Genomic DNA, 27,513 nt, shown 5'->3' on the forward strand with positions numbered 1-27,513 from the left:
GAAGATGTGTGTGTGTGTGAGTGTGTGTACTGTAAGTATGAGTTTCAGGGGAGAAGATATCTCTGAATCGCATCCATAAAACCAGGGCTATCTCCAACACGTGAAAATGGGGTTGTCTCACCCTTGATGGACTGCTTAATTATAGATATGAAATGAATTCCATATCTGCATGCGTGTTGTCGCCTCCAAGGTGGCTCCTTATCGCTGCTTCCTTGATCAGTTTCCACCTCCCTCCTTGGCTTGTCTATTGATGTGTGTGCAATAGACAAGCGATAATGAGCTGCTCTGTCAGGGGATCCTGGGAACCAGTGTGTGCTATTACACACATCATCCTGTCTGTCATCTGTCTGTCTGTTTGTCTGTCTGTTCGTCTGTCCACCCATCTCCCTCTGTCCGTCTGTCCGTCCATCCGTTCGTCTCCCCCCTTTTCCTCACCATGCAGAGATGTGGGACTGGGAGGCATCTCATCTACCCACTGCTGTTGTATTATCTCATGGTCATTACATTCAGGTAGCGAATTGTCTTTCATCCACATGAATTATTCCAGTCTCCACTCAAGCCCTGTAATCATATGATTGTGTCCATTATATGTACATATCCCTCTTAGTGGAAGTGATTGCGTTCTAAAGACCCTTTCCCCAAATCATGCGAATGTAAGTGTTGCATTCCATACATCCGCTCCTGCAGCGCTGCTCATATAAATTGATTTCCAATTTTCCAATCCGTACTGATGCAGCTCTTTTCCCTGATTGGACATTTCCCCCGGCCAAGACTGGTAGATAGATAGCCATGATGCATACGCTACACAGCAATCAGATGCCTGTGTGTTCCAAAATTGTGTAGCTGGTCCGCACATCAAAAGGAGTTTGTTTTTAATGTTTATTTCATTTGGTGAGTAGGTTAATGGACAAACGTTTCGGCCTTCGTCAGTGTCATTAGCGTCTCCTCTGAAGGTGTGCATCTTTATTGTGGGCTCGTTAAGGGTAATGACCGACAGGTGCATTCATGTGTCATGTTACGTTATCCTGTGTGTGTCTATCCTTGTGTAGTGTTCTTCAATGTGTGTTCTCTTCTCCTGCTCTCCTCCATGTAATACACATTTCATACCTGTTATGCAATTGTGTTCTATAATTAACCTGAACTTGAACTTATCTCCACTAGTGTGTTCTATAATAAACCTGAACTTGAACTTATCTCCACTAGTGTGTTCTATAATAAACCTGAACTTGAACTTATCTCCACTAGTGTGTTCTATAATAAACCTGAACTTGAACTTATGTCCACTAGTGTGTTCTATAATAAACCTGAACTTGAACTTATGTCCACTAGTGTGTTCTATAATAAACCTGAACTTGAACTTATCTCCACTAGTGTGTTCTATAATAAACCTGAACTTGAACTTATGTCCACTAGTGTGTTCTATAATAAACCTGAACTTGAACTTATCTCCACTAGTGTGTTCTATAATAAACCTGAACTTGAACTTATCTCCACTAGTGTGTTCTATAATAAACCTGAACTTGAACTTATCTCCACTAGTGTGTTCTATAATAAACCTGAACTTGAACTTATGTCCACTAGTGTGTTCTATAATAAACCTGAACTTCAACTTATCTCCACTAGTGTGTTCTATAATAAACCTGAACTTCAACTTATCTCCACTAGTGTGTTCTATAATAAACCTGAACTTGAACTTATCTCCACTAGTGTGTTCTATAATAAACCTGAACTTGAACTTATCTCCACTAGTGTGTTCTATAATAAACCTGAACTTGAACTTATCTCCACTAGTGTGTTCTATAATAAACCTGAACTTGAACTTATCTCCACTAGTGTGTTCTATAATAAACCTGAACTTGAACTTATCTCCACTAGTGTGTTCTATAATAAACCTGAACTTGAACTTATCTCCACTAGTGTGTTCTATAATAAACCTGAACTTGAACTTATCTCCACTAGTGTGTTCTATAATAAACCTGAACTTGAACTTATCTCCACTAGTGTGTTCTATAATAAACCTGAACTTGAACTTATCTCCACTAGTGTGTTCTATAATAAACCTGAACTTGAACTTATCTCCACTAGTGTGTTCTATAATAAACCTGAACTTGAACTTATCTCCACTAGTGTGTTCTATTTGGTCTGTGTTCTGTTCCCATCATTCTGTTTTCTTTTCATCAATTCACCCCTGTGATGTGTTTTCCTCATCTCGCTCTCTCTGTGTGTGTGTGTGTGTGTGTGTGTGTGTGTGTGTGTGTGTGTGTGTGTGTGTGTGTGTGTGTGTGTGTGTGTGTGTGCCTGTGCGCGCGTGTACATGTGTGTGTCTGGGATACCAGAGTCTGAAGGGCATCCACCAGACCATTCCTCACACACTGTGTGTGTGCGCATACTGAACTTATCGGATGTGTGTTTCCCATCGATCTCTCTGATAGAACTGGGCCTCTGAGAAATTATGATTTTAATAACTCAATTAAAGGGCGGGGGAGTCGCTGGTGTGTGCTGTGTTTTTTCCTCTCCGCTCTTCCTTCTTCCTTCCCTCCCCTCTTACTGCCTCACTGTTTAATTCAAGGCAGTGTAATGTAGCTTGTTAATAAGAGCCATCTCAGCTCTTCTACATAATGTATTGAACTCTGTGTTTAAAGAGAACTAGATCTATGGTTGCTATCATTGGCCCACATACGGTACAACATAACATTCCTATAAACAGTCCCTCTGAAGTTATGCATCTAGTCTTACTCTGCTCATTTGATACCCCCCCTCTCTATCTCTCTCTTTCTACTTCCCTTCATGTTCATATCAGGCTGAAGTTGACAGGCAATCAATGTCGTCAAACACAAGCCAGACAGACACCGCCTCAGAGATGTGAAAAATGTCACTCCCGAAATAACCAGGCTGAATCTGAGTACACTTATCCTCATTTATCCTCCTGACTGGGGTAATGGTAAACACAAGGAGGAACGGAAAGTTAGACTGAAAAGACTTGTCTCTGTGTAGAACTGGTAGTTTTCACTGTTAAACAGGATCCGTCAGTCTTGTTAGGGGGGTCTGAGTACACAGAGCAAACCAGAGAATAAAAACATGCTGAAATATAGGTTTTATTTACAGTGCAGCCTATTGGTAACCGTGTAAAGTGAACAATGAATGGAGCAAGGCATACATAGCCTGAACAGACACTCACAAAATGGGCTAAACCATTGGGACCTTATCAAACAGGTAGCATTTAGACATCAAACAACATCAATAATGATAACTGCAGTCACTGACTATAGCAGAATGGAATATCTGCAATGGAACAACATTTATCCAAAATGGAAATATACCAATTGTCACATCCTGGCCAGTATAAGGATTAATTGTTATTGTAGTTTGGTCAGGACGTGGCAGAGGGTATTTGGTTTATGTGGTTCGGGGTGGTGGTTTTTCTAAAAAGGGCATTTGATTTATGTATTCCGGGGTTTTTGGGCACTGTTCCTTGTTTATGTAATTCTATGTTTAGTCTAGGTAATCTGTTTCTATGTTGAGTTAATTGGGGTGGACTTCCAATTGAAGGCAGCTGTGTGGTGTTGCCTTTGATTGGAAGTCCTATATTAGTTGGGTGTGTTTGTCTGTGTATTTGTGGGAGATTGTTTCTTGTTTTGCTGAATGTGTCGTTCAAGACTGTTTCGTTGTTTTGGTGTGTTCATTCTGAGTTAATAAATGTCAAGATGAGCGTACACATACCTGCTGCGTTTTGGTCCTCCTTAACCGACGACAATCGTGACACCAATAGAATTAGCGGTGTCACCAACCCAACATAATGAGGAAATGTAGCGTAACGTCCTGTGTTAATATAGAGTGGCATTGCCCAGTGAAACATCGGAATCAATTCAATTTCATTGGAGGGAAAGAAAAGAGAAGCGGAGTGGGCGAGGGAGCTGAACAGGGTGGGGCTGAAGTTGGGGAAAGCTGAACTTTATGCAAATCCTCTGCGATATCGCAACACAAGTGACCAAATGAAGGTCACCATAGCTTTCAGACCCTACTAGATTGGCTGACAATGGCTGTTGATAAGCTAGCACTACCTAGCTTGCTTGATAGCTTGTTAGCACCCACATGAGGGCAAGCTAGCGTGGCTAGGCAAGTGCTGCTTACATAGTAAAATTCCCCTGTAACAGTGCATTTCCACATAACACAATCATTTGGAGAGCCACGCTATCTTGGCCCTCATTGGTGCTAACAAGCAGGCTAGGTAGTGCATTCTATAAACAGCCAATCCAATAGAAGCTTGATGCTATAGTGAGCTTCGACTGGTAAATAGTGTCGCGATATCGAGTATTTGCATAAAGTTCAGCTTTCCCTAACTTTGGTCCCGCCTCCGCTCACGCTGCCTCGCCCATGCTTGCATTGCCCAGCAGTCCCCCGCCCACTTCACTTCCCTCCATTGAAAATGAATGGGATTCTGTTGTTTTATCGGCCGCATCATGTTATGTGGAAATGCACTGTAATGCGTGCGCACCATTGTTTGAACAGTGGCGCGACACACACCGGTATATGGAGAACAACAAACACAGGTTGGGATTGAAATAACTGTGTTTATATGATTCAAGAAATTGCTACAATCTATTACAGAGAAGTTGTTTGTGTCGTCTATTATGTTCACTCATAAACGAGTGCTACAAAGTTGACAGATTGTTAGAGTTCCGTTTGTGTTTTTGGGCTCAGAGATTTCAAGTAAAAGTGTAATCTCTCATGCGAGATATCTCAGTGCGTTCAAAGATACTTTTGTTCTTAATTTAACACATGGACGTGCACCCCAACAATAAGACCAATTGTTGCAACACCAGGCTGGCCTACAGTTGGTATTTCTGAACATGAAATCGCTGTTGGCCGGACTGAATGGAGAGTGAGGAGCATTCAGAACAGCCTGATTCAGATTACAGAAAGGAGCTAGATACACATGCACATACACACACTTACAACAACAAAAAACACATGCCAGAAAAAACATGTGTAGACATGAACACACATGTACAGTATGATCAAATCAAGTGAAAAATGTAACAAAATAATTAGTAAAAATGTATTTTCAGGCATATGTGGTATTCTACATTTAACATGTGTGCTTTTGTAACTGGCGGGATTAGAACCCAGGTCTCCCGTGGGAGAAAGCAATGTCTTGCCAATACCACCTAGAGGGCAGACACTGGGTTCCTCTTCCAATGTATATTTATGATCCATCTCAGAATATTGACCGTTCAATATTGACCGTTCAATTCAAAATAGGTCTGTCAAACGTTTAAACCTTTAATCAAGTTAATCGCAGGATTTGCTGTGATTAATTACGGTTAATTGCAAATTCAGAATTTGCTCAAATTGAGCTGTAATTTAAGATTTTTATACAAAAAGTATTACAACAATTTTAACGTCTTGACTTTGTCCAAAGTAACAGTTAGCAAAATCTGGTAAATTGATAAAGCACACTTTCTTTAACCTCCATGTTAACTTGTTTTGACATTGCATTGTTGTTTTTAGTTTATAGATGTATTTAGTTTGGATGTTTTCAGACAATGCGATTAATCACAATGAAAAAAATGAGTGCACTAAAATTAGAAACTCTGACAGCCCTAATTCAGAATCATCTCATTGTGTCTGTGTGTGTTAGCAATGTGCAGCTTTTTGGCACTGAGGAAGTGCAGATGCCAGAGAAGTCACAGGGGCCAAGCAGGAGCCAGTCAGAGGCCAGTTGTCAGGGGCCAGCCCCGTCTGTGTCTGCCAGGCAGAGAGCCTGTGGGTGCTATGCCATCCCCTCCTAAACTTCACTTAGACAGGACAGACAGATGGATACATTCATGAAGCCGCTTCACTACATCTCTCCCATTCACTGGCCTATCAGCTCTGGCAGCAGGCAGGGCGCATAATGTGTGTGTATGTGTGTTCCCTTACAAAATAAAAAACGTGAAATCTGCTGTTTCACATTTTCACATGTGAAATTGCTGTTTTCACATGTTGAGCTTACATTTCACAAGTGAAACCATATTTTCACATGTATTACATTTAGAGTTCACATGATAACACCATCTTTTAACATGTGAGGAGAATAACATGTTTGAAAAACATTAACATGTGAAAATCACATTTGCAGATTCACATGTAAGAACAAACCATAAGTATAAATCTCACTTTCACATGTAGAATTACAGGTTCACAACAATCATGTGAAAACCCTATAATAATAATAATAATAATGTGGGTGCTTATAGTTGTCCTGTTTCAGACAAATATGTATTATACACAAGTGTGAACTGTGTTCTGCATATCCCAACTCCCCGTGAGACACCCTCAGAGAGTGGGGTCACGGCCAGGGTCAGCCATTATCAACAGTAACCTGGAGCAATTAGGGTTGAGTGCCTTGCTTAAGGGAACATCGACAGATGTTTCACCTTGTTGACTCAAGAATCCCAACAAGCGACATTTCACAACGCTCTGCCGCCCTAATTCACCCCCACATGTGAACTTGCAATTCCACATGTGAAAGTGAGATTTTCACACGTGGAGTGTTCTTACATGTGAAACTGCAAATGTGTGTGACTGTGTGTTTTGACCCGGCGTCCTCTCCTGAATAGTCTACACAGATACCGTCCTTTCTGCACTGCTATCTTCTTGGTCATTATCGAAATGTCTGCGTTATCATTCCGGCAAGAAAACACATTGAGAGAATACAAGTCTCAACAAGCAGACAGAATAGAGTGTCTCCCTCCGTGCTCCTCCAGACAGTGTGAGTGGGTGGTAGTAACATTACAGACGGTCTAACACCAGGACAGAGTTATGACTGAATCTTGCAGGAGCATTTTCATCTTCCCTCTTATCCTCCATTCAAGAAGAAAATGCTCATGTCTTTCTATGATCCCATGTAGGAGGAAGAGAAGAGGTACCATCGCTTCTGCAACCATGGTGGAGGACAACAAATGCTTAAGATGGAGAGGTATAAAACACTTAACCAACCGTCTACTCGACACAGCAGTGAATGTTATTTTCAAGTGCCTTAACACTGTAGGCTTCCCTGGCCCTGACTGTTCTTCCACTGTGTATCACTGTAGAAATGTTTACCTGAGGAGTGGGGAAGAAGATGACAACAGTCCTCGTTCCCTTGAGCAGCAGCGCTACTGGGAGACCAAGGCCATTGTGTGAGTACCACCTGTAGTACAGTACTCTGTTTAATACACACCATCAGGAGGGGGCACTGTGGCGAGAGAGACTGGTGGCAGTGGAACGCCTGTAAATGGGGGAAGTGTTTGTAAATGTGTTTTTCTTTGTATTCCTCCTTGTATGTAATAGTTTGTGTTATGTGTGTGAGTGTGTGTGTGTACATGCGCCCCTGTGTATGATCAGGTTTGTCCCCCTCTCCCCTCTGTCATTGTGTATGCCTGTCGCCCATCCATTCCCAGGTGTGTTGTTGTGGTTGTAGTGGTGATGTCATCAATCCCAACATGGCCTTAAACCAATTCACCCACTGATTGGCTTTCTACGGCAGGGTCAGAGTTCAACAGCGTCTGTGTGAAGCCAAAGCCTACCTTTAACACCATTTGAGAGGAACATGAACCCAACCTTTATAGCTGTTGTTATAGGGGGTCAGTTATCGCCCCAGGTTGCCTGCTCTGGAAGGACTAGGAGGCTGGAGTAAACACATTTAGGAGGGAATGGATTGAGAGCGGGGGGGGTATGGAGGGATAAAGTAAACACATTTGAAGAGGGTATGGAGGTAGAGACAGGGATAGAGGGAGGAAGGTGGACAGAACAAGGGATAGTAAATTAGTTGGAGGGTGTATGGGTGGTGGAATGGAGGGGGGGGGGGGGGTTATAGAAAAGTGAGGGAGGTGGGCAGAACAAGGGATAGAGGGGGGTAAATTAGTTGGAGGGTGTATGGGTGGTGGAATGGAGGGGGGGTATAGAAAAGTGAGGGAGGTGGGCAGAGGAAACCTATTGGTTTTGAAGTGGGTTATGGCTTAATTCAATTTGTTCCATTTGGCTCAGCTGGCTCCCTGCTCCGCTGAAGGTGAATGTGTTTCTCCATCGTGTAATTGATCCTACACATCACCCTGGACCCTGGAGCTGGGGGTACTGGAAATGGAGAGAGGGATAGAGGAGAGAGGGAAGAGAGAAAGAAAGAGAGAGAGAGGAAGTGTGGGAGAGGGAGAGAAAGAGAAAAATGCAATATGCCACGCTATGATGTGGTTATCAAGCCTCTCTCCACTCTCCAGAAGGAATCACTGTATACACGGGCAGTGATATGACCCCTAGAACCAGCAGACACACTGTCCTCACTCTATCATGGGCGCCATTCCCCCTTAACCAACGTTAAACTTACTCTGTTGTATCTTGTGTTTTAATCTGGAAGTGCATCACTTAAGGGCTGTGTAGAAATGCCCAGGATATTTCTTCTATGTATGTCCATGGCGGTTGGTGCCGTTTAAGATCAGGGAGGACAATGCATTTTTTTCATGAGCATGGCCTTACTTCTATTACAGCATATTGGATGACTGTCATTCATATTCCATTCACCCAGCTCAATGTAACATTGATAGGTTTAGGCTACTATATGATACTTGAATTTGCCCTGTACCCATCATGAGGTTGCTACAACCTAGCCTACAAATGAACGTTTATAACGTAGGTGCACAGGTTGAGAGGCAAACTGGAGTAATCAAGGTGACAGACAGTGACACATTCAGTACCACCTTGCACAATCTTGGCTCTCTCTCTCTTTCTCTCTCTCTCTTTCTCTCTCTCTCTCGCTCTGCTGCTTCTCCTTAACTTTTTAAGAAATAAATGTGTTCAAAACTGTTCAACAATTTTTTCTGTCTTTGAGTCAACTACTCACCACATTTTATACACTGCAGTGCTAGCTAGCTGTAGCTTATGCTTTCAGTACTAGATTCATCCTCTGATCCTTTGATTGGATGGACAACATGTCAGTTCATGCTGCAAGAGCTCTGATAGGTTGGAGGACGTCCTCTGGAAGTCGTCATAGTTACTGTGTAAGTCTATGGAAGGCGGTGAGAACCATGAGTCTCTTAGGTTTTTTTATTGAAGTCAGTGTACCCAGAGGAGGACGGAAACTAGCTGTCTTACGGGTACAACATAGTGTTACCCTACAGAGTGCTGTTGAGGCTACTCTAGCCCTTCATTGCAAAACAGTGTTTTAATCAGTTATTTGATGACATGTTAATATATTTAGTATACCGTAAATTCCGGACTATAAGCCGCAACTTTTTTCCCACGCTTTGAACCTCGCGGCTTAAACAATGACGTGGCTAATATATGGATTTTTCCCGCTTTCAATTTTTTTTTCTCCAAAAAAACACATTCTGTGACGTGCTCAGTTTTTTGGCGGCATGAAGCTTTCATTAGACCAATGAAATTGCCGAACGGGTTAAGGTCAAACAACTTTTTGGTTTACTGTTTAGATTAAATCGAGCGCTCTCAAACTTCCCATCATTCTGATTACGGTAGTCATTTTGTCACCCTCATCATGGCAAAGACACAGAGAAATGCATATGATGCAGCTTTCAAGTTGAAGGCGATTGATCTGGCTGTTGGAAAAGGAAATAGAGCTGCTGCACGGGAGCTTGGTCTTAATGAGTCGATGATAAGACGTTGGAAACAGCAGCGTGAGAAATTGACTCAGTGCAAAAAGACAACTAAAGCTTACTGCTCTTTTTTATTTTTTGTTACAAGCCGTGTTTCGTTAAAGCCTATTTATTTTTGTTACAAGCCGTGTTTCGTTAAAGCCTATTTATTTTTGTTACAAGCCGTGTTTCGTTAAAGCCTATTTATTTTTGTTACAAGCCGTGTTTCATTAAAGCCTGTGTAAAGTTAATTTGTTTCAATGTACCGGTAGGCACCTGCGGCTTATAGACATGTGCGGCTTATTTATGTTCAAAATAATATATATTTTTTAATTCAGTGGCTGCGGCTTATATTCAGGTGCGCTTAATAGTCCGGAAATTACAGTAGCTGTATCTTAAAAGGAGAACTTTTTTACGTTTAATGTCGACATTTTTCAGTTATTTCAATTCCAAAAACAACAGCACAGTCAATCTCACATTTCAGTTCCAGATTTGACCACTCCTTATGTGTGATTTATATATATATCTTTTTTCTACCCAGAATTCAGCGGGCCTGGCGTGCCACCCTGTACCGCAAAGTGAGCTGGCAGGGGGACTGTGAGAACCGTATGCATCATCAGCTTGGGACGGAGTCACTGGAGCCCTACCAGACAGCCGTGATGGATGAGTTTGGCCAGGACCTCTCTCTGGTAAGACCAAGAGCTTCTGGTTGTATGAATGAGTAAGGTCGGTTGAGCTATCTCTGCAAACTATCTTGTGGGGCCAGCAGAGTTTAGTGGCATAAGTTCTAATGGAGAATAAAAACAGATGGATGGATGATTGAAGAGGAATTGTATTTACCTCTCAGAAAGCTAACGGATGAGGGCCTCAGCTGTTGGTGGCATGAGGAAAAGGAGGGTGGATGGATGGATGGATGGAGGGAATAAGGAAGTGCGTGTCCGTCTGGGGCACGGCGGGGGGGGGGCGGCGTAGGATGTGATGAGTGTTGGCTCGGTGCCCAGATCCTTAATTAGACGTTAATTAGGTGAATTTGCAAAGTTGGTTGATTGATTAATGAAGTGCCTCTGCTCTTGTCCTCGCCCCGCTTCACCCATAGAGAGAGTGGAGGGGAATTAAACAGTGCATGGCAGGAAAATAAAGGGACAGGGAGGAAAAATGACATCATGGTCTGCAGATCAACAGAGGAAAGGAATAAAGCAAAAAGGGTTTAGAAAAGGGTAGGCAGAGATAGAGGGATTGTCATGGAAACCAAACAAAGCTCAAATAGAATGAAGGGTTAAGAGAAGGATTACGAATGTGAAATATGGACAAGGGGAAAGAGGGAGCCACACGTTAGATATAGATTGGACATACTGTACTGATGGACAGAAATGACCACAATCAACAGAGAGGGGAACCTTTCATTGCGAAAGTTATTGAGAAAGTTTGTTAGCCTGAAACTTAAGAAAGTCTCTTTCTGCTGGGCTAGCACAGAAGCGTTGTTGTCATTTGTCCTGTTTATTTCTGCTTGGCTAGAGATGGTACACAACAATAATTAGTCTGCAACTGTTCACACACATACACACACGTGTGTGTGTGTGTGTGTGTGTGTGTGTGTGTGTGTGTGTGTGTGTGTGTGTGTGTGTGTGTGTGCGTGTGCGTGTGTGTGTGTGTCCTATGAGACACTGTGAGGCAGCAGATGGGCCGTGTCTCCTGTTGGAGGCCTCTAGTAGTCTTGGAAGTGTTGTGTCGTTCTAGTCTGTTTGTTCTGGATGAGGAGGTTTGTTCTTCATTAGTACACAAGCAGATGTAATATAACATCCCCTTCATTAGAGAGAGGTAGAACAACTGTAGCTGAATAATGACACAACCATTTTCTCTCTATGGCACTGTTCTTCCCTGGCTGTTTGGGGGTGGGGATCCCTGTCTGTCCCTCCCTCCCTCCCTCCCTCCCTCCCTCCCTCCCTCCCTCCCTCCCTCCCTCCCTCCCTCCCTCCCTCCCTCCCTCCCTCCCTCCCTCCCTCCCTCCCTCCCTCCCTCCCTCCCTCCCTCCCTCCCTCCCTCCCTCCCTCCCTCCCTCCGCTATTACCCCCCCCCTCTGGGTGTGTCTGTGGTGCTATCTGAAAGACTCATCCATCACAGAGAGGCCAACACTGCAGGGTGTGTGTGTGTGTGTGTGTGTGTGTGTGTGTGTGTGTGTGTGTGTGTGTGTGTGTGTGTGTGTGTGTGTGTGTGTGTGTGTGTGTGTGTGTGTGTGTGTGTGTGTGTGTGTGTGTGTCTGTGTTTATATATGAGCCCCGATTCCTAAGGGAACTTGCCACTGGCCTGGAGAGAAGGGGATGTGAAGGTAGGGCTTCTAACATACATAATGCATTATATGGAGCAGGGATACAGAATAACACACACATTGATAAAAGGTCCAAATAGAACAACAGAAAGGCAATAGATACTATAGATACTATAGAGAAACTCAAGCATAAATCACCAATAGCTACCGTAGTTAATTATTATCATAATAACACCTAGACACACAATGTTTCTCAGAACCTTGGCATTTGGAGATGTCAAGGTTTCTCCTCTTGATCTATATACTGTATTGGTGTGTGGAGTGTGCACACTCATCCCAGCCCCTATGTATTATTTACAGTCCTAACGGGGCCAGCTAACTGATAGTAAATCAATGGGTTTACCTTGGAGGTGTTGCTGTGATGGCTAGCCTATGGGCATCCCTGCTGCTGACTGCTCTGCCTACAAGGGATCACCCTCTCTGACATACACACGCACGCACACACACTCAGATAAAATAAAGTTAAAGCTATTGTGGGCTGGGTTGCTTTGAGTTATATTCAACATGTGGATTTTTACACACTCAATATGTGACATTACTGACAATGTCACAATGTTTGCGGTGTCCGTATAAAGCTGCCGTGTGTGTGTGTGTGTGTGTGTGTGTGTGTGTGTGTGTGTGTGTGTGTGTGTGTGTGTGTGTGTGTGTGTGTGTGTGTGTGTGTGTGTGTGTGTGTGTGTGTGTGTGGAGGGCAGCGAGAGCAGGGATCAATGTTTGAGTAAGCATTTCTGCAGTATGTGTGGGAGATCACTCTCTCATCTTTCAGATCCCAGCGTCTAAGGGAGTGAAGGCTTCTTTTTCTCTCCCTCCTGTCATCCCTCGCTCCTCAACACACACGCACGCACACACACACACACACACACACACATTATACTCCCACCTCTGCAGACAGACATGAACAGATGACTAGTTTTATTGGTGTCAGCTGAAGGCACATTTTACAGGATGAGTAAGTCATTTCAGAAGCCAGCAGATCCATCACTTACCAACAACAGCTGCAAATCCCAATAAAACTCCATCCCATTTTGAAGTTCACTTTCCTTGCTTTGTCTAACCACGCGATCATGAATATAGAAAATACGTTTTGTGGGTCAGAGTGTATTGTTCATTTAGTTTCATAGCACAAACGTTTGCTAGCAAGTTTCTCCTGACCAGGCAACTGCAGGGAGGTTGCCTACAACACGTGCCTCGGAGGGAGGAAACGTCTGCATCGTGCAACCAATGCCCATTATTCAACGCTAGGTTCAGACAGAACAGCAAGCACGACAGCTGAAAGTGCTTAGATTATTTTTTTATGTCAGCTAATAGGGAGAAGAATCTAAATAAACAACTACATGATGGCATTCACTAATCATAAATAATTTTCATATAACAGAAATGTGAGTACATTTGTGAACAAAATTCTAACTTAAATGTATATACCCTTGGTCTGGAGTAGGCATTGAACTCATTTAAGGCCAGGTACCACAGGCTGCAATGAGATCACAGCATCTACCTATCCATTTTGAGATTTGTTGGTATTTTGGTCCATTAATATTTTCAAAAAATAAACATAAAAATGTCACATTTTCTTTTCTTTAGTTTATCATAGTCTACTATCGTCATTAACATTTTAATGAATTTTAGGCACTTTAAAATGGACATACAGTACAAGTCAAAAGTTTGGACACACCTACTCATTCAAGGGTTTTTCTTAATTTGTACTATTTTATACATTGTAGAATAATAGTGAAGACATCAAAATGATCAAATAACACATATGGAATCATGTAGTAACCAAAAAAGTGTTAAACACATCAAAATATATTTTAGATTTTAGATTCTTCAAAGTAACCACCCTTTGCCTTGATGACAAGCTTTGCCCTCTCTTGGCATTTTCTCAACCAGCTTCATGAGGAATGCTTTTCAAACAGTCTTGAAGGAGTTCCAACAATTGTGACTCATTTCAGGAAACTAGGCGTATGTCACGGTTCACTACTTCACAGGAGAGCCACTTGACCATAAACCATTTTCTGGCAGAAATGCCTTCTGGAACATGTAAACTTTCATGTGCCTTAATAACAGACTTGTATGCCGTCTGTAAATTCAAATAAAATTGTTAAATTACGAGCCTAGTTGGCTCGCTAGCTAACGTTACGTGTATGATGTATTATTATGCGTATCTCAGAGCCATTTGCTTGGCTAGTTATAGCCTAATGTTAGCTAGCTAACATTTAACCTGGTTGGTTGGCTACCTGCAGATTCATGCAGGGTAGTAACGTCATGAGTTGGGATTATGGTTCATTGTTTAGCCAACTAGCTACATGTCTTAACAAAAGACTCCACTATGCAGGTAACCATTTCAATAGAATGTTACTGGGACAACTGTTGATAGACGTAGCTGGTAAATTCACAGAATAACTGACGAATTTACGAACGCTCAACACCAATTGAATATGTCGAGTGATTGTGGAGGCCAGGTCATCTGATGCAGCACTCCATCACTCTCCTTGGTCAAATAGCCCTTACACAGCCTTGAGGTGTGTTTTGGGTCATTGTCCTGTTGAAAAACAATTGATAGTTCCACTAAGAGCAAACCAGATGGGATGGCATTTCACGGCAAAATGCTGTGATAGCCATGCTGGTTAAGTGTGCCTTGAGTTCTAAATAAATCGCTGACAGTGTCACCAGCAAAGCACCCCCACACCATCACACCTCCTCCAAGCTTCACAGTGGGAGCCACACATGCAGATCACCCATTCACCTACTCTGTGTCTCACAAAGACACAGCGGTCGGAAACAAAAATCTCAAATTTGGACTCATCAGACCAAAGGACAGATTTCCACCGGTCTAATGTCCATTGCTTGTGTTTCTTGGCCCAAGCAAGTCTCTTCTTCTTATTGGTGTCCTTTAGTAGTGGTTTCTCTGCAGCAATTCGACCATGAAGGCCTGATTCACGTAATCTCCTCTGAACAGTTGATGTTGAGATGTGTCTGTTACTTGAACTCTGTGAAGCATTTATTTGGGCTTCAATCTGAGGTGCAGTTAACTCTAATGAACGTATCTGTAAGGGCTGTCTGAAGAGAGAGTGGACCAAAACGCAGCGGAGTTAGTGTTCATCATATTTAATTATAAAATGGAACACTATACAAATACAAAATAAGAAACTGACAGCCAACAGTCCTGTCAGGTGAAACACTGAACAGAAACAATTACCCACAAAACCCCAACGGAAAAACATGCACTTATGTGTGACTCCCAATCAACAACAACGAACTTCAGCTGTGCCTGACTGGGAGTCACACACGGCCCAAAACAAAGAAATACAAAAAACCTAGAAAAAGAACATAGAACGCCCACCCAATGTAACACCCTGGCCTAACCAAAATAAAGAACAAAAAACCCCTCTCTATGGCCAGGGCGTTAAAGTATCCTATGCAGCAGAGATAATTCTGGGTCTTCCTTTCCTGTGGCGGTCCTCATGAGAGCCAGTTTCATCATAGAGCTTGATGGTTTTTGCGACTGCACATGAAGAAACTTTCAAAGTTCTTGAAATTTTCCCGATTTACTTATCTTCATGTCTTTCTCTTTGCTTATTTGAGCTATTCTTGCCATAATATGGACGTGGTATTTTACCAAATAGGGCTTTCTTCTGTATAACAACCCTACCAACACAACTGATTGGCTCAAACGCATTAAGATGGAAAGAAATTCCACTAATTAACTTTTAACAAGGCACACATGTTAATTGAAGTGCATTCCAGATGACTACCTCATGAAGCTGGTTGAGAGAATGCCAAAAGTGTGCAAAGCTGTCATCAAGGCAAAGGGTGGCAACTTTGAAGAATCTCAAATATAAAATATATTTTGATTTGTTTAACACTTTTTTAGTTACTACATGATACCATATGTGTTATTTCATAGTTTTGATGTATTCGCTATTATTCTACAATGTAGAAAAACCCTTGAATGAGTAGCTGTGTTCAAACTTTGACTGGTATTGTACATCAATAATTTCCAAGCTCACTATTGAATTAAACATAATTGAAAAGCCCATTTCATAGAGAGTGTTACAAACTGGACTATATTTAGTAACTTACTTTGAAGAGATGGTGATTAGGTTTAAATAGCCGTTTGACGTCTAATCGGCGTTTGGTAGGCTAATTTCAGTGTACTTGTCTTTAACTGACATTTCCCATAAGTCAGACTCTTCCCACACACCAACACATTTTTCTCAGCTTCAGACCAAATTGTGTGTGGTTGTGCTTAGATATATTCTCCAGACTTACCCAGAGGGAATTGTTAATATGTTGTACATTTTTTATTCTAGATAACATTTTCTTTGGAAAAAAATGCACAAAAAATATATTTGGTATTTTCCAGATAGAAAGATTAAACAAGTATTTATCCACAATCTGCTCTGTACAAGTCCTGTCCTGGAGTGTCTTAACAAAATTCAACCAAAATATTTAAGCTGACTTCATCCAGTGTCCAGAAAATTATATTTGTGTCTACATTCAAGTGGTAAAAGTTGATTGTGATATGATTAAGAGAAAACAATTCCCTATTTGGGTGTGGTGCCTGGACTCTAGCTATTTGCCTATTAGCTTATTTACTGTCAAGCCAAGCCCAGCGTCTCACTAGCTTTCTGGGCTGTTTCTCACGTTTGTATCCTTTGGACGAATTGAGATGGTGCACATAAAGTAAAGTCTCACATACAGACATTTGTGAACACACACTCATGCACAAACACACTCTCTTAAGGTGTATAAAGTGATGCTCCAAATTAGCCATTGATTTTGTGAGAAACCATTGAGGGTTGCTGGGAGATTTATCATGGGCATATGGTAGCGCGAGCAGAGGAGTCATATTTCTCAGGGAGATTAGGAGGAACAGATGGAAAAAAGGGATGGAGGCAGGAGGTCAGAGTTACGGTATGATATGGAGGATATGTGTGATTATAAGTCTAATAATACTGCTGTATTTAGAGGCTCTGGGGTCTTGTCGTAGAGGCAGAGATGTACAGTAGCGTGTGTGTGTGTCCCAGTTTTGCTCCATCACTAACCTATCCCACCCATTCTGAAGATTTATGTATACTATTACAGCTCAGGACCAACACACACACACACTGGCACACTCGCAGACATACACACACACTCACACTCACACACGTGGGCGTGGTTAATGTTGGGTATCCGACGGAAACAGAGACAACATTTAGCTGTTTTTAAGCTAATTTCTTCAATTCTACACATTTCACCATGGGGCGGAGAGAAAAGGTTTCAGTTTTAAAGCAAATTTCCTGCATTCATTTTGTTTTGCCATGGGGTGAAAGAAAATGTACAGTATTAAAGCTCATTTACTGTAATTCTATACATTTTACCAAGGCTCATGCTGTGTTCTTATGCTATCTGAATGACTCAAACTTCATCAAAATCAATGGGGGCCCCATGCTATGACATTTTTTGAATTTTAGATTCTCTCAGACTGTGTAGTTTTTATTTATGTGATTGTTAGTTCTCAAAGAGGATCTTATTTAAAAAAATATATAGGTCCATTATCTTTTCTATATACTTTATATCTGGTTTTAATCGTTTACGTTTACATAGATTTTTTTGGACCATTCCGAAAATGATATATACTTATTTCATTATTTTTGGGGAGAGGGGCAGCAGTGCTGCTAAATGAATATAGTGGAAACACTGGTGGTAGAAAGTAAAGAGGAATAAGAGAGGGAAAAGAGAGTATCGGGAAAGAAGACGATGAGATGGTGCTGAAGACAGTCACTTTTCTATAATGTTAAAGGGAAATTCCACCACTTTTCAACCTCATATTTATTATGTCCAGCACCAAATCAGTGTCTACACACTGTATGTGACAACAGCTTGTTTCTATGATCTGTGGTTGGAAAGACAAGAAGAAAAAATGCTTCTCTCTGTTTCAAAACCTGCTAAGTGTTTCTAACCAGAGGGAGGGTATTTTCTGGCTTCCCACGTCACCGTGAATCTCATTTGAAAATCCCTTTTTAGAAAATGTTTTCACTTTTGATGATCTCGTCAGGTAGAATGTTTGAACTTTATAAATGTTCTACCAAATGTAGAAACGGGCCGTTTTCTCATCCTGTGTGTAGACACTGGTATTGGGCTTGGAGATACTAATTAGGTTGAAAAGTGGCCTTTAATGGAGTGAATGTGTGTTGATGTATTCACGTGTTAAGCATAACCGCTCTATACTCTGTAGTAGGCCGTAATTGTAAATATGAATTTGTTCTTAACTGACTTGCCTAGTTAAATAAAGGTAAAATATATATATATATTTGATCATATTTTGAACGAAAGTAGATGTGCTTTAAGGCAGCCTGTACCATCCTTTGATTGGATATTGTGGTTTACGGCAGCCTGTGTTTTGATTGGATGCTGTGTGTTACTACAGGCTATTGGAAGTTTTATTTTGGTTGTTTAGGAATAGGAAGCACTACTCCCTTCGCTCCTATTACCACCACACTCATAAACCAGCAATGACACACACACAGATTAACACATACATCTGATCAATAGAAATGCCCCACAACCAAGAGCAGCAGTAATATGTTTTAAAAAAAAATTTTATTACCTTTATTTAACTAGGCAAGTCTTATTTTACAATGACGGCCTACCCCGGCCAAACCCTCCCCTAACTCGGACGATGCTGGGCCAATTGCACGCCACCCTATGGGACTCCCGATCACGGCCGGTTGTGATACAGCCCGGGATCGAACCAGGGCCTGTAGTGACGCATCTAGCACTGAGATGCAGTGCCTTAGACCGCTGCGCCACCGCATGCTCTGTTACCTGAGGCTGCACTATACTGTTCTACTACACCCTCCCCCTCCACACACACACACACACACACACACACACACACACACACACACACACACACACACACACACACACACACACACACACACACACACACACACACACACACACACACACACACACACACACACACACCAACAATTACCCTCCACCCTCACTTTTCTACTCCCAATCACAATCCTCCTTCTCCTCCCCTCCTGTTCTGTGTGTCTCTGGGGCTGGGCAGACACATCAGAGCATTGGGGGTTAATTGTGTGTGAACCACATGGGTTTTCCCCCATTTAGCCCATCTCCCACTCAGATCCACTGATACACTGGATACCTATAGCCAGAGAATCCTCTTCCATAATCAGATCCTTGGAGGGAGTGGAGAGAGAGAGAGTCCCTCTGGAGGAGTATACTCTCTCTCCCTTCTGATCCCCCTGTCCTTCTGCTCCCTCTCCTATTCATTCCCTCCCCTCTTCCCCTTGCCAGTATTACTGTCCATTAACCAAATCACAGAGATGGTCCTCTGTGTTTGTGTGTATATGTGTGTGTGTGTGTGTGTGTGTGTGTGTGTGTGTGTGTGTGTGTGTGTGTGTGTGTGTGTGTGTGTGTGTGTGTGTGTGTGTGTGTGTGTGTGTGTGTGTGTGTGTGTGTGTGTGTGTGTGTTTGACACTACCCTGTATTAGAGGAGACAGAGAAGGCAGAGGGATGAGGCCTTTGGAGGACTGAAACGCCAGAGTGGAGAAATGAGGGAGATTTTCCCAAAGCAGAGAATGAGGAGAAGAAAAAATGAGTAAATCTCTTATCGGGTAAAAGAACTAAAGAAAGAAGGCCCTTCCCTTCAATCTTGTGAATTTACATCTGTAGGACATGTTTATCTCATCCAATCTACAGTAACATGGACCGCCCCCCTCCCCTGCAATGATGTAACCTTTGACCCTTCACCTTTCTGATGACCCCAATGCAGCACATCCTCTAAAAAGCATCAACACAGGAGTGGAAGAGATCAACGCTGTGACCTCTGAGCTGTAACATTACAGTAGCCCTCAGGGCTGTGGAATGGTCTGTTCCCTTCTATAACCCTGGCAGTGGCACTGCATGCTGAGACATTCACGCTTTCTCTCTGCACTCTCTGATATAGAACTAATATATTGTTTATTATGCATCAGTCTGTGCCTTCATAAACATTTCTGGAGCGGTCCCATTGATATAGAAAGAGTAGACATATGCAGTTGTCCCCCCCTCTCTCGCTCTGTCTCTCTCTGTCTCTCTCTGTCTCTCTCTGTCTCTCTCTGTCTCTCTGTCTCTCTCTGTCTCTCTCTGTCTCTGTCTCTCTGTCTCTCTCTGTCTCTCTCTGTCTCTCTGTCTCTCTGTCTCTCTCTGTCTCTCTCTGTCTCTCTCTGTCTCTCTGTCTCTCTCTGTCTCTCTGTCTCTCTCTCTGTCTCTCTCTGTCTCTCTCTGTCTCTCTCTGTCTCTCTCTGTCTCTCTCTGTCTCTCTGTCTCTCTGTCTCTCTCTGTCTCTCTCTGTCTCTCTGTCTCTCTGTCTCTCTCTGTCTCTCTCTGTCTCTCTGTCTCTCTCTGTCTCTCTGTCTCTCTGTCTCTCTCTCTGTCTCTCTCTGTCTCTCTCTGTCTCTCTGTCTCTCTCTGTCTCTCTGTCTCTCTGTCTCTCTCTCCACTCTTTTACAGTAATGCCTTTATTCAGCCATTTAGCCTCGTTTAGGCCCATCCATAGAAAATTCTTGTCTCTATGGACCATTACCGTGCCAGGAGGTGGGAGGTGATGAGCCAATCAATGCCTGTTTAGCTGGGGGGGTAAAGAATGTCATAACACGTCTCTAGTAATGGACGTCTACAACGCTGTAATAAAGAAGGGCAGCTTGATGCATTTAATAAACACATTTTCTGGTCATTTGGAGGCCTTTTTACAAACAAACAAACACACACACACACACACACACACACACACACACACACACACACACACACACTTTGAGATGCTAATGATGCCAATGAATGTTTAAGTTGCTGGTCTTGCTCTTTGTCTCTTTCAGGCCAGGTCTCCATCAAGCTACTTTACAGAGCGACTGCCTTTAAAAAGCAACAAATCCCTTTGAAAACGGCCTATGTGGCATCGAAATGAGTCAGAAACCACAAAGTGTAAATAAGATAATTTTGGTCATAAGGTCAGTCTCATCTAAGACGGAGTTTGGAACATTCGTGTGTCACAATGGGTAAAAGAAAGTTGGGTTTTGATTTGACGATGTCTATTTGCACGCTAACATGGGGTGAACAGCTGCGGGGATCGCTCTCTATCCAATAGCATAGACAGTGAGATAGACCTGCCCAGCATCTCTGACCTTGTTTACATAAGAGAACAATTTTTTTTTAAATTAAACTGGAGAAATACTGCACCAAACATCCTTGCCAAAAATCTCGAAATTAATTACAGATTTCTGGAGTTCTCTTAGATTAATTCTGGGAATTTTGAGGAAGTGAACTAGGCTTCCGCGTCCACGGTGTCTCGTTGGGGTCCAACATCATTAACCAAACAACAAATCGCTCACGAAACACCTACATGACTGAAATCTTGTTTTTCTAATGAGCAACAGAAAAGACACCTGCCAATCGCCGTGTTCAGTGACTCTTTAATCGACATTGTGTAAGTTAGGTTCATATGCGTGTGACCGTGTGTTTGTGTGTTTGTGTGTACAGTATGCGTGTCTTAAAGTGAATTGGTGTGTGAAGGGGGATTTTCTGCTCTTTTAGTTAGTTTATTCTGTGTGATTCTTCCTCTCCAAGGCTCAGAGGGGAATGTGATCATCTCAGTGTGTGTGTGTGTGTGTGTGTGTGTGTGTGTGTGTGTGTGTGTGTGTGTGTGTGTGTGTGTGTGTGTGTGTGTGTGTGTGTGTGTGTGTGTGTGTACTCTAGCAGATAGGGAGATAAACTATACCACTGAAAGCCCTAGAGGAAGCATGGGAGGGAATCTCTCTCCAGCTCTCACACAAACACATTTGATCTTCATCCATCCTTTCTATCTCTTCTTTTTGATGTATGAACAAGGGATGAAACAGAAGAGAGGTCATCCTCTCGTTTGCTATGTGTGATGAGTGTCTCATCTCTTCACCCTCCAAAGGAGAAAAGGAGCAATGAGAGATGAAGGGGTGGAGAGAGAAGAGAAACGATTTCTGATAACACTATGGACAGCCTACTAGCATGTTAATCTGTGTGTGTGTGTTTGTGTGTATGTGTGTGAGGGTGTGTGTGTGTGCACGTGTGTGTGTGTGTGTGTGTGTGTGTGTGTGTGTGTGTGTGTGTGTGTGTGTGTGTGTGTGTGTGTGTGTGTGTGTGTGTGTATGCGCGTGTGTGCGTGTGTGTGTACACGTGTGAGTGTGTGTATATATTTGTAATTGTGTGTTGAGGAATGACTTCTTAGCCAAGAGGAATCCCATTGCTTTGAAGTTGTGTGTGTATAATGGGCAGTGCGAGCTTTGAAGCCACTGTGAGATGAGGATATGTGGGTTGAAGTGGATAACATGGAAACGCACTTACTCTGTTTAGGAATTCTATTTGTGTGTATATTTTCACATGTGTATTTTCTCTCTGATGTACACTATGTGTTTAAAGTGGAACTGACAGCGTTTTAGCAACATGAAATCACCAGGAACAATATGCCGCTTTTTTTGTAAAGGTTTCTGACAAGCGAGCACTTAGATATGGTCATTTTCACATTTTCATACTTTCATAGAATGTTTGGGAATGTCGTATAGTAAGGCATTTGTGAACATTCCGTGCGTTTAGACAATTAATAGACACTGCAGTAAATAAAACCTAATAAAAACGTGTTGGTCTTGTCCAGGACAGGACTCTACACAGACAGGTGCACCATAGCCAATCAGAACTACAGTAGGCCTATATGCAAATAACTGAGAGATGCATGCTAACTGTGGATAACAGTTGTTCAAGTTCAGCATACTGTAGCAAGCTAGCAAAGCGATCACATTTCTTGCTAACTAACCAAACGACACCGGATCTCCGAAAAGACTTCGAAAGTCCATCACTATTGTATTGACTGTCACACCCTGATCTGTTTCACCTGTCTTGTGATTGTCTCTACCCCCTCCAGGTGTCGCTTATTATCCCTGGTGTATATATCCTTGTGTTTCCTGTCTCTCTGTGCCAGTTCGTCTTGTATGTTTTTCAAGTCAACCAGCGTTTTTCCCGTACTCCTGCTTCTATTCTCTTTTGCTAGCCCTCCCGGTTTTTGATCCTTGCCTATTTTCTGGACTCCGTACCCGCCTGCCTGACCATTCTGCCTGCCCTGACCTCGAGCCTGCCTGCCACTCTGTACCTCCTGGACACTGAACTGGTTTTGACCTTTTTCCTGTCCACGACCATTCTCTTGCCTACCCCTTTTGGATTGTTTAATAAATATTAAGACTCAAACCATCTGCCTTCCATGTCTGCATCTGGGTCTCGCCTTGTGCCCTTATTTTGACATTCCCAGCCGTAGTTACATTTGTACGTTTTTGTCAAAAATCTTGAGTCATTGAAACTGAAATGCATCCTGAGTGGGTGGAGGCAGAAAACAATGGACCAGGCCAGCTGGTAGCAATATTTTTTGGACTACCAAGATTTGTGTTGGGGAATTCTGCCAACAATGCCTTATTCTATGTCATGGAATTTTGAGTCAAATAGAACCTATTTTTAAAACCTGGTTGTCTAGAATTAACTGTGAATTGGACATTTTTGACTGATATTATGATTGTCTATTTGTTTCATATCTGCAACAGTGGAGGCTGCTGAGGGGAGGGCGGCTCATAGTAATGGTTGGAACGGAGCAAATGGAATGGCATCAAACCATGTGTTCGATGTATTTATACCATTCCACTTATTATGCTCCAGCCATTACCAAGAGCCCGTCCTCCCCAATGAAGGTGCCACCAACCTCATGTGATCTGCAAAGTAGTTAAAACGCTGTCAGTTCCACTTGAAATGGTGCAGTTAGAGTATGTTATCAATGTGTGATCCCCTCGTCTCTCTGTATCAGCTGAATCCTTTCCACCCAGGGCTATAATCACTCTACCTCTCTACACCATCAGCTGATCAATACAACTATCACCACAATAACCATCACCACACCCACACCACACCTCCAGGGGACAGACAGGGGGAGGGGAGGGAAAGAAAGATTCTACAGGATAGGAGGACTGGGAAGTAGAGGAGAGAAAAGGAGAAGAAAGGAGAGAAAAGCGTGTTTAACCACTCCTCCTGCTATCCCTGTCTGGGATGTGTTGGCTGGTGTCCTCATGTAGAGTCCTAACTGTCTAGCAGCTCCATGTTTCCCCATTATAAAGCACTATAAAATACCTCATCAAGATGTAATGGGTACAGGGACAGGCCCAAATAGTTCTGAGAGTTTTTAGCTACTGTCTGTTTACTTAACGGCCACTTAGACACTGCTGTTCTACACCAATGGCCATGATGGTCTCTCTCTCTCTCTCTCTCTCTCTCTCTCTCTCTCTCTCTCTCTCTCTCTCTCTCTCTCTCTCTCTCTCTCTCTCTCTCTCTCTCTTACCCTCTCTAACGTGACAGTGTTAGAGAGGGTAAAAGAGGGTAAAAGAGAGAGAGAGGGACAGAGGGATGGTAGGGAGAGAGCGAAATATAACACACGAAAGAGGGAGAGACAGGGATAGATGTGTGTGGCAGCTCTGCTCTCTAAATCTATCTCTTTAGAACCTGAGTGAAGGCTAGCCTTTCTTTCTCTCTTTCCATCTATAAGGGTGTGTTTGTCCCTTAAGGCATCTACCTTCCTGTCCCCTCTCTCTCTTCCTCTCCATCATCTCCCTCTTCTCTCACCTGCTTACGTGAGCTCCCCTGGTAGGTGCCAATCCTCTGACTGGCTGCTTCCTTCGAGAGAGAGAGAGAGAGAGAGAGAGAGAGAGAGAGGAACACAATGAGAGTAACAAAGTGTGGGACAGAAGGAGAGGAAGCAGCAGCTGAATACATATTCGCACTGATTTCTGCACTCTGCAGGAGACCAGCATGCATCTGGTATTGTAATTTACACCTCCTTTAAGCTGCTTTTCTCTCTCTCTCGTTTCTCCTCCCTCTCTCTCGTTTCTCCTCCCTCTCTCCCTCTCTCTTACTATCCTAGCCTTTTGACTCCATCTCCCTGTCATGTCATTTGTCTGTTCATGGAGCAGAATGCCTTACATGCTGTGTCTTTTTCTTTCATACACTCCCTCTCTCAACAACTCTCTTTTCTCAAATTTTTTTTCTCTCACTTTATGCTAACATCTATTATGTGGTGAGATTTCAGGCAATGTGTGGAGTGTTTACTGTTGCAGTGTGGTTGTGTGTGTGTGTGTGTGTGTGTGTGTGTGTGTGTGTGTGTGTGTGTGTGTGTGTGTGTGTGTGTGTGTGTGTGTGTGTGTGTGTGTGTGTGTGTGTGTGTGTGTGTGTGTGTGTGTGTGTGTGTGTGTGTGTGTGTGTGTGTTGGCCTGGGGAACATGTCATTCTCTGTAGGATTATTTACAACTGCTTCTATTGTTACTGAAAAACCATGGAATATGGATCAGCATTCTGACAGAGAGAGAGGGAGACAGATGGTGACGAGGAGGAGAGAAGGAGGTGTAGAGGAGAGACTAGAGGGCTATAGGGGACCGAGGAGAGGTGGGGGGGGTATGAGTGAGATGACAGGCTGATCTCTGAGAATAATGACTTGTTCTTCGCTCTGTTCTTTTCTCCTTCCTCTTTCCTCTCTTCAATTGTCTCTCTTCATCCAATTGTCTCTCTTCATCTTCCATCTCGCTTCTCCTCTCCTTTGCACGTTTATTTATCTCTTTCTCTCCCTATCAGCTCTCCCCTGTACATAGCTGGGTTAAGTGGTTAATCAGATCTGTCATCTGATTGGTTGAGATTACGTTCTATCTGTGATGTCCTTAGGGAACCCATGGTTCATTCCCTAATTTCCCTAAGATAGAGGAAAGGAGAAATGGATGGAGGGAGAGACAGAGAGAGAGAGCGAGAGGGAGGAAGGGAATGAGGGAGGGGGATACAGAAGGTTAAACGCTGTTTTGCTCCATTTTCCACTGATTTAGTGGTAAAAAGGCAGCTCAAATTTGGCTGAAACGCTGGAGGAATCTCAATATTGTAGTAGAGGCTAGAAAGAGAGACTGGGTGAGAGAGAGAGAAACAGGGTGAGAGAGAGAGACAGGGTGAGAGAGAGAGAAGCGAGGTAAATGTGCATGTGTTCTGTATAATTGCTCTGTACCACTGTCCCCCCTCTCTCTCTTTCCCTCTCTCTCTCTTTCCCTCTCTCTCTCTCTTTCCTTCTCTCTATTTCCTTCTCCCTTCCTCTCTATTTTTCTCTCTCTCACTCTCTCTCTCGCCCTCTCCCCTCTCTCTCCCCTCTCTCTCTCTCTCTCTCTCTCTCAGCATGATGACCGTTAATTGCTTTGTCTGTCATCTGAAAAATTAATTAAACACTTCTCCATTTCCCTTCTCTACAGAGGAGGCACACAAATACTTATCTTGTTTCTACACTCTCTCCCTATTTCTGTCTTTTTCTGTCTTTCTCGCTCTACACATCCTGTCTCCCTGTCATACACTCATATAGCTGCAGACTATAGGCCTTCACAAGTCCAAAAAGTAAAATATGGAGACCCATTCTGAACGCGGGAAAACTAAGCCTGTTTGGTATAGAGCTTGTAGGATCCAGACCCGGTCCAATCCGAGTGAGGGAAGCAGCAGAAAAGTACATTGTTAAGCTACTTTTAAGCTAAAGAGAAGTGACGTTCTAGCAGGGGCCGTGCTGTGTGTGTACGCTACTGTTACCAAGTGACACGGAACAGGGAAGAGGGAGGGAGAGACGAGAGACAGCAACCAACCAAGCCGGCTCACGCTATAGTCGACTAAAAGCTGCCATAGCTCAGTTATTTATCATTCAACATGATTACGTAGTACCTGTCTTTACTGCTTTAAACCGGGACAATCTAGTTATGCTAGCTAGCTAGCAGCTAGCTAGGCTAATTGACGCTACATGATCTTTCTCATCCTACAATTACAAATAACAACAACTGACTCCATTCAGAATATGAAGTAGCAGCCTACCTGTTGGCTCGTGGTCATTGTAGCCTATCCTTTAACTTTTAATTCCATCGTTTTAATTCCATTTTTCAGTAATTAGATATCTCCTAATTTCTGCCGCACATATGGAAGCTTTATGACTGTAGCCTATTGCCGCTTTGATGATTTATGATTGGCCAACAACAACAAGTTACGTACACCAGTCTCGTGAAAAGCATAGAGCAGCAGCATAAATTATAAACTTCTCTCTCTCTCGCTCTCTCTCTCTACTACAGCAATTGTGTTCGGAAATGTATGGGTCGTTCCAGACAAGTCAGTTAAAATTACACATACGCAAGACCCGTGACAATCAGGTCCGACCCAGACCCGTGACATTATTTAGAATTCTGGATCCGGACCTGCTTGGGTCCCGGATCAGGTCTCGGGTATTCAGGTACAGGTGGATCCATGAAGACCTCTACTGCAGACACACTCTAAATGCCTCTATGCTCTCTATATAACACACACACACACACACACCACACTTATAAACATAACAACCAATCCTACTTCAACCCTGCTGTTGCTGCGGTTCACCTGTCCTGGACTATCTGTTGTACAAGGTCAGAATACTGACAACGTTTTACACACACCACACACACACACACACACACACACACACACACACAC

At 42.9% G+C, this 27,513-nt stretch overlaps 1 protein-coding gene across 2 annotated transcripts in view; it reads left to right on the forward strand.

Moving 5' to 3' along the window:
• The window catches only part of LOC106612913 (schwannomin-interacting protein 1), a 302,373-nt gene that overhangs the window by 6,066 nt on the left and 268,794 nt on the right, over positions 1 to 27,513 (forward strand). For both annotated transcript variants that reach the window (XM_045724508.1, XM_014214571.2), the window contains exons 3-5: positions 6,894 to 6,961; positions 7,077 to 7,163; positions 10,147 to 10,294. In XM_045724508.1, coding sequence (XP_045580464.1) covers positions 6,894 to 6,961; positions 7,077 to 7,163; positions 10,147 to 10,294 — 303 coding nt within the window. The remainder of the gene's footprint in view (positions 1 to 6,893; positions 6,962 to 7,076; positions 7,164 to 10,146; positions 10,295 to 27,513) is intronic.

This window comes from Salmo salar, chromosome ssa09 (assembly GCF_905237065.1).
Source record: "Salmo salar chromosome ssa09, Ssal_v3.1, whole genome shotgun sequence".
Taxonomy (NCBI): domain Eukaryota; kingdom Metazoa; phylum Chordata; class Actinopteri; order Salmoniformes; family Salmonidae; genus Salmo; species Salmo salar.